Source organism: Malurus melanocephalus, unplaced genomic scaffold, assembly GCF_030028575.1.
Source record: "Malurus melanocephalus ecotype Western Australia unplaced genomic scaffold, MMel_1.1 scaffold_485, whole genome shotgun sequence".
NCBI lineage: Eukaryota > Metazoa > Chordata > Aves > Passeriformes > Maluridae > Malurus > Malurus melanocephalus.
The window spans coordinates 62,474-69,304 of NW_026623717.1; the positions used below are offsets into that span (position 1 = coordinate 62,474).

At 55.2% G+C, this 6,831-nt stretch overlaps 1 protein-coding gene across 1 annotated transcript in view; it reads right to left on the reverse strand.

Annotated features, from left to right (window-relative positions):
• The window catches only part of TRPM2 (transient receptor potential cation channel subfamily M member 2), an 18,269-nt gene extending 13,937 nt beyond the window's left edge, over positions 1–4,332 (reverse strand). Inside the window, exons 1-6 of the mRNA XM_057380960.1 lie at positions 4,132–4,332; positions 2,564–2,830; positions 2,162–2,247; positions 1,537–1,705; positions 958–1,138; positions 384–550 (exon numbers count right to left, since the gene is read on the reverse strand). Coding sequence (XP_057236943.1) covers positions 384–550; positions 958–1,138; positions 1,537–1,705; positions 2,162–2,247; positions 2,564–2,758 — 798 coding nt within the window. The 5' untranslated portion in view covers positions 2,759–2,830; positions 4,132–4,332. The remainder of the gene's footprint in view (positions 1–383; positions 551–957; positions 1,139–1,536; positions 1,706–2,161; positions 2,248–2,563; positions 2,831–4,131) is intronic.
• Positions 4,333–6,831: the final 2,499 nt, after the last annotated feature.

A 6,831-nucleotide genomic window follows, 5' to 3' on the forward strand; every position in this document is an offset into this window, starting at 1 on the left:
TGACCCCACAGTGCTCCCGTCAGCCTTGCCCCAGGCTCCCCCTGCCCTCACACCCACCAGAGACCTCCCAGGAGAAGCACAGAACACACTCAAGACCCTGGGTAGGGTGGAGAGACTTCTCACAAACACCAGCCTGGGACCATCCCTGGCAGTGCCCAAGGCCAGGGGGGACACTGGGGCTCGGAGCAGCCTGGGACAGTGGAAGGTCCCTGCCCAAGGCAGGGGACAGAACCAGGTGACCTTCAAGATTCCCTCCAACCAAACCATTCTGAAGCTGTGTGACCACCCCTTCTGGTACGGTTGGGTTTCCCAGGGCTGCCAGGACATCCTGGAAGAACCTTTTCCCACCCTTGTCAGGATGTCCCTGGCGGTGCCCGGCTCACCATGGGGCAGACGAGGCTGTCCCGGTTGTACACGGTGCCCCAGGTGGCGATGCCGATGGTGACGATGTCGCCCTCCTTGTGGCCGCAGCTCAGGACGAAGTCTCTCACTGCCTCCCCCACCTGCTTCATCACCCCGGCGTGGGACCCCCCTGTGATGATCCAGGCTCCTGGGGGCACAGGGGGCATGGCAAGGGATGGGATCTGCCCACAGCAATCTCCCGGCCTTCCCCATATGGCTGTGGGTCCTTGGGGATGCTCCATATCCCAGGAAATGTCTTTCCCCTGCCCAGGCAGCACAGGCAGTGCCTTCCTCAGCCCCTCTCTGAGTCCAGCTCCCTTGGAGCCTCTTTGCAGTGGCTCAACAGGAGCAGCCCCTTCCTGGTTATCATGGTCCAGGTAGGGATCTGCAACTCTCCTAAAGCAGCTCAGCATCACCAGAACAGCCCAATCACTGAACGTGGCATGACCAGGTACAATCACAAGGAGACCCTCTGCACCCAGATGCCCTTTAAAAGCCTTTTTCAACTGAGACTATTCCATGATTCCGTGATTTTGTTATTCCATGGTCTCTTACCTGTGGTCTGAGCCACCTTGACCAGGCCTTGCCGGAAGATGTTCTTCAGCCTTGGCTTCATGACGAAGTTTTTGGCTCCCCCGGTGACTGAGATGAGCAGGTTGGGTGCGTCGAGGCCCCAGTGCTGTGTCATGAGGTGGTAGATGACCCGGGGCGGGGTGTCCGAGGAGACRCGCACGTACTGCCAGAAAAAGGGATCACACACACATTTTGGGTATAAACAGCGGGGTCAGGGTGACAGGACACCTCCACAATTCCTCCCAAAAAACCAGAGGCTTCCCAGCATCATCCCCCAGCAGAGCCATGCTGCTGCTGGTCCAGCTCTTTTTCCATGACCCTATTTCCACTTGTTTCCCCAGGAACAAACATTCCCCAGACAAATCTAAGGATGAGGACAGGGAATTCCTTGAATCATGAGTCTGGTGGTTCCAAAAAGGATCTAAGGCTGAGAGAGAGGAGGGGTCCTGTCTCAACCCCTCCACTGCTTGAGTCACTCTGGGGCAATTCCACCCTTTCCCAGTGTCCTCTGATTCAGGAGGGAACGCTCCCATTCCATCTGCCATGGCACAAACACATCACCTTCCCCGTCTTCTGCCCCAGGCCTGTGAAGCGGATATCGCCAAAGGCATCCGTTGGCATTTCCTGGATGTGCCTGCGGGGATCCCATTCCTTCCCCAGGAARATGGGAGGTTTGGCAGCATCATCCAGGTGCTGTTCCCTGAGATAGCCGCACTCGCACACGATCCTCCTGGAATGCACAAAAACAGCTTTGCTGAGAAAGCTGAAACCCAAAAGGAAAAGCCCGACCTCACCCTAAGCAGGAGTGAGGAGTGAGAGTGCTGCTCTCCTTAGAATAACACCCACATCTCCCACTCAGCTGATCCTCCAGCTTAGAACCTGTGCAGAAAAAGGGTGTTGCTCGCAAGGAAATTAAGGGAAAACAATAGATATTTCCACCAGTAGACATGTAGGACAGAAATATTGAGGTTGGAAATGACTGCCTGCAAAAGCATTGGGAAGGTTTTTCACTGGGACACAGAATCTCAGTTGTGTGGTGATTCAGCACATGGTGAAGACCCAGTCAAAAGGGGGTTTGYAAATCCCTGTGACTGAAAAGATGGGATTTTCTGATGCTGTGGCTTTGTCAGCAACCCTCACTTCTGTTCTCCTGTCTGGGGAGGGAAGGAGGGCCTGTCTCACTCACCCAGAATCTGATGTCTGGGAGCTTTCCACAAAATAGGTGCATTCCTTCTTCCGGATGTTTTCAGGAATCCAGGAGATGAGATTTTCCTGATGGAGCAAGAAAAGCAGCAAGGAGTCAGGGTTTCTGGAAAGGACCAGAAGTTCTGCCAGGACACCGTGGTGATGGGGGCACATCTGGGTGCTTCTTTGAATGTGAAGGATGAAAGTTCCACYGCTGTCTGCAAGGACAGGGGATGTGCTCCAAGGAGAGGGGATTGGAGTKCTGGCTGTGTACCTCAGAGGTTTGAAGGTTGTCCATCTGTCCCTAAACTCACCTGATCAGTTATTAATGCTTCTGTTAACGAGCCACTCATTAACACCATTTAATATGTGTGCCCAACCTTCCAGCACGTCCGGAACTTGCCTTTTCATTGTTGCCAGTGGGGAAATGCGCCTTCCGCCTGCTCCTGGAGACRCTGCTGCTGCTCTGCTGCAGGTTGGGCACCACCTCGAAGTCGCTCATGGTCCTGGGCTGTGTGGCAGGCTCATCTCCTCTCTCAGGGCACACCTTGTTCAGTTCCGAGGGGAGCACCTTGGCACTCCGGCCACGTGCAGACATGGCTCCTGTGTCCTGTGCTCCTCAGCCTCCTCTCTCCTGTTCCTAGGCTGGCAGGTCCTAAACTCCGCCATCCTGAGGGYAGCAGAAGAGAATCAGAGAWTCCCAGAACGGTTTGGATTGGGAGRGGCCTTAAGTTCATCTCATTCCATCCCCTGCCATGGGRACACCTTCCCCAGGTTGCTCCAAGCCTCATCAAACCGGGCTTTCACAGAAAAAAACCACCCAAGAACCAAAAGCTCTGAGTGCCCCATCCATCATTCCCTGGGTGGAGATTGGTCAATGGCAAACCTGCCATCCCCTCACCACAACCCTGGCACGGGAGCCACATGTGTGGTGACCAAATTCCCCAGGGAAGCCCCTCAGTGTCCACAAAGCATCCCCACCCCTTCCAGCCTGCAGCTCTCCTCACCTGCTCTCCACTGCAGGCAGCTGGGATATTTCTGGCAGCAGGGAGAGCAGAAACTAGGTCTCGTGTGAGCAGCCTGAGCACGGCCCTGCATGGAAAATCTGGGAATATGGGCACGCTGGCTGCAGGGATCCCTCTGTGGAGGGGTCCTGTGTGCCCTGYAGAGGTGCCCTGAGATCCCCAAGGAGCTTGCTGCAAGCAGGGGAGGCAAAACTCCTGAATGCTCACAGCCCCCTTTGCTGAGATGGGAAAACTGCTGGAGCAAAGGTGGAAAGGCTCCTGGGTGTCCCTGAAGCCTGGAGGGGGATGGTGTCCTCTCGGGAGAGCTGGGATTAGGTAATGGAGGAAACACCGGGCTCAGGTGATGCTCCAGTCAAGCTGTGGGGTCTGTGTTTAAGGAGGATTTTGTCTGCTTTTTTCAAGCCAAATTCTGCGTTTCACCCAAGGGTGGGGAGTCCTTGTGGGGATGAGGAGTGCTGATGCAAAATCACAGAGCAGTGAGGAAAAGCGGTTTTGTTTTATTTTATCAGCCTCCCTCCTGGGATCTACACAGCCCCACCGACCTTGGCAGGCAGATTTTGGCAGACTGGCTTTCTGCATCAGCACAACCCCCAGCAGATCAGGTTTTGGGACAAAGCAGTTGAAATAAGGTCAAACGCACCCTTAATTCTTGTTCGTGGCCCCACAGGGCAGACAGGCTTKTGGGGGCTTGGGGCATGGGCACAAGCAGCTCATAAACCCACCCAGGAACGGCTCCCTGTAGTTCCAGGTCCTCCAACACCTGGAATACCTGCCCTTAAAGGCTCGGGGACAAGGACAGAGCCTCTCCCGCGGCACAAGCTCCTGCCCCCCTCCAGCTTGAGGCGGTCAGGCCATCCCGGGATGTCACAGCCCCCTCCAGGACAGGGTGCCAGGCTGAGCGCTGCCCACCCCGCTGCCCCTCCGCCCGCACCCCCGCTGCCCGTACCTTCCGTGCCGCATCCTCCGGCCGCATCCCCGGCTCGTCCGCTCCGTGCCTGCCACAGGCACTCAGCCCCGTGTCCCTCTGCTCCGGCGGGTCATTTTGTCACCGGAGGCACGGGCGATGAGCGGGGAATGGGGCAGAGCTGCCTGCAGAGAGGAGGAGGTGGCAGTCGGCTGGCAGCTTCCCAGCAAATCAGGCTGCAGGAGCGATCCGTGCCGAGGAGCCGCAGAGCCAGGCGAGTCCCGAGTTTGCTGGAGTGGCTGAGTCACTCTCGCACTGCCCGCAGTCCCGCTGCCACTTATCAGCGGTGAGACACTCGGCCGAACCCCGTGGGCAGGTGAGGAGGGGCTGCTCGGATCGGGGATGCTGCCGGGAAGCAGCGGATGGAGGCTCGGGTGCGCCGCAGGCTTGGCAAATGCGATGGAAAATCCCTTCCCTGACCATCAAGCATCCTTTATCTTACAAAAGTATATTGCCTTAATGWGTATATATACACTGGATGTTAGTTAAACACTGCGATGMGATGAGGKAGTGGAGTTTTATTGCAGACTTGGGTATTGTKCRTGCTGAGGTAAAACAAACAAAAGGACAGCCYGGCCCTRGAGAGAAGGACTTTGCTTTTGGGAGGCTTAGAGCAGTCCCTGAGGGATGAAGAGCAGCTGGGGTGACCAAGGTACCACAGCATCCCAGGCTCTGAGACCCTCCCAGCGTGGTCTGGTGTCACAGRTCAGCCACAGGGACTCAAGGACACCCGGATCCATGAACAAACAGCCACAGAGCAGCTTTGCCAAATGTTACCGTGACTGGAGATGTGTCAGTGTGGGTGTCAGCGCTCAGTCTGTGCTACCTGAGTGCCTGATGGGTCTGAGGACCTCGGATAAAACCACACCTGGGCACCCTGATTTGGCTGGGACGTCTCATGCCCATGAATAAATATTCACACTCGTAATTCCATGCTTTGGATCCCAACCTGGCACCTTGSTCGGGTGAATTTTTGTTGAGGAATTTTATTGTTGCCACTATAAGCAGCAAAAACCTTTTGGATGGCACTTCCCACGTTCCCATTCCAGGTGCTCTCCTCCTCCCATCCTGCTCTGTGCCCTAAATGAACTGTGGGTTCTCCAGTGGGTTTGCAGCCACTTCACTTGCATTTGTCACAACATTCAGTTAACAAACCCCATATCCATTTTCCTCGGGAAATGTGCAAAGCAGCAAAGCCAGGCCAGGACAGCAGCCAAGGCAGCGGATGCTGCAGCAGTGATTTGGCCACTGTGGCTCACATTTGGGCTCTGTGGCTCAGCAGCAGCACAGTGRGGAGCCCGGGCAACTGCAGCTCAGAGCAAGCTGAGTGTGTTGCAGTACCAGGGCTCTCACTGGAGAAGGGAGAGGAAACAGAAAAGTGAAGGGTCTGGAGCACAGGCCTTGTAAGGAATGGGTGAGAGAGCTGGGAAAGGGGCTCAGCCTGAAGAAAAGGAGGCTCAGGTGGGACTTTCTGTCTTGCACGATTCCCTGACAGGAGGGGGAAGCCGGGGAGAAGTTGAGCTCTGCTCCCAGGGAACAAGGGGCAGGACAAGAGGAAATGGCCTTAAGCTGCACCAAAGGAAGTTTATGCTGGATATTAGGGAAAAAATCTTCCCTGAAATGCTTGTCAAGCATTTGAATGGGCTGCCCAGGGCAGTGGTGAAGTCACCRTCCCTGGAAGTGTTAAATAAAATGTGTGGATGTGGCACTCGAGGACGTGGTTTAGTGGTGTGCACAGTGGTGGTGATGGGTTGATGGTTGGACTTGACAATCTTGGAGGCTTTTCCAACCTTAATGATTCCACAATTCTGTGATTTTTCTGTCAGTAAAACGTTGTGGGGCAGTTGGCTGCGAGACAGGTGGGAAGAGAAACGCTGCTGAATCTCCAACACAGCCACATCCTTCAGGTTTGGCGTGAAGCTCTGTGCCCTCTTCATGCTGTACTGAGCTCAGGTGCTGGGGAGAKGCATTAAACCAACAAGCAGCATCAAAATGCAGCCACAGTGGCCAAAATGCAATCACAGTGGCCAAAATGCAGCCATAGTGGTCAAAAGATAGCCACAGCAGTGCCCTGACCTCCTTCAGCCCCCTTTCCAGCCCAAGGATGTGAGTTAGCTCAGACCATCCATGTGATGAATCCCAATGATTTCTCTGAACCAGAGCAAGCAGCTGAGCCTCTTCTCTGGGAGAACAGATGCCACTAATAAGGCAGTAAATAAATCCATGTGCAACACTTTASAGCAGGGTTGTAATTGCCTCTGCACTGCCAAAAGAGCCGACGCCAGAGCTGCACATTAATGACACATTAATGGGAGCGCTCATCCGCTCTCGGCTGGCCGGCTCTCCTGAGACCAGGGCTTTTATTTCATTTTTGCACGTGCCAAAACCACCATAGCCCGGTGGGACTYGCCTGGAGCCAGCACTGGGGTGGTTCCCACTGCTCCTCCTGAAAGCCCAGCTGAAAACCAGCAAGGCTGAGAGCAGTTCCCAGCAAGTTAACATCCATTTGCAGCGCTGGGAGGATAAAGTGAGAGCATGGAGGACTCTGCTGTGCCCCAGGGCTGTGCCTGCACACATGGCCCGTGCCCCAGGTCACATTCAGCCTGATGATGTTTGTGATCCAGGATGCTTTTTCCTGCCAAAGAGCAGCAAAGYTCCTGCCAGTGCTGCAGAGCCTCTGCT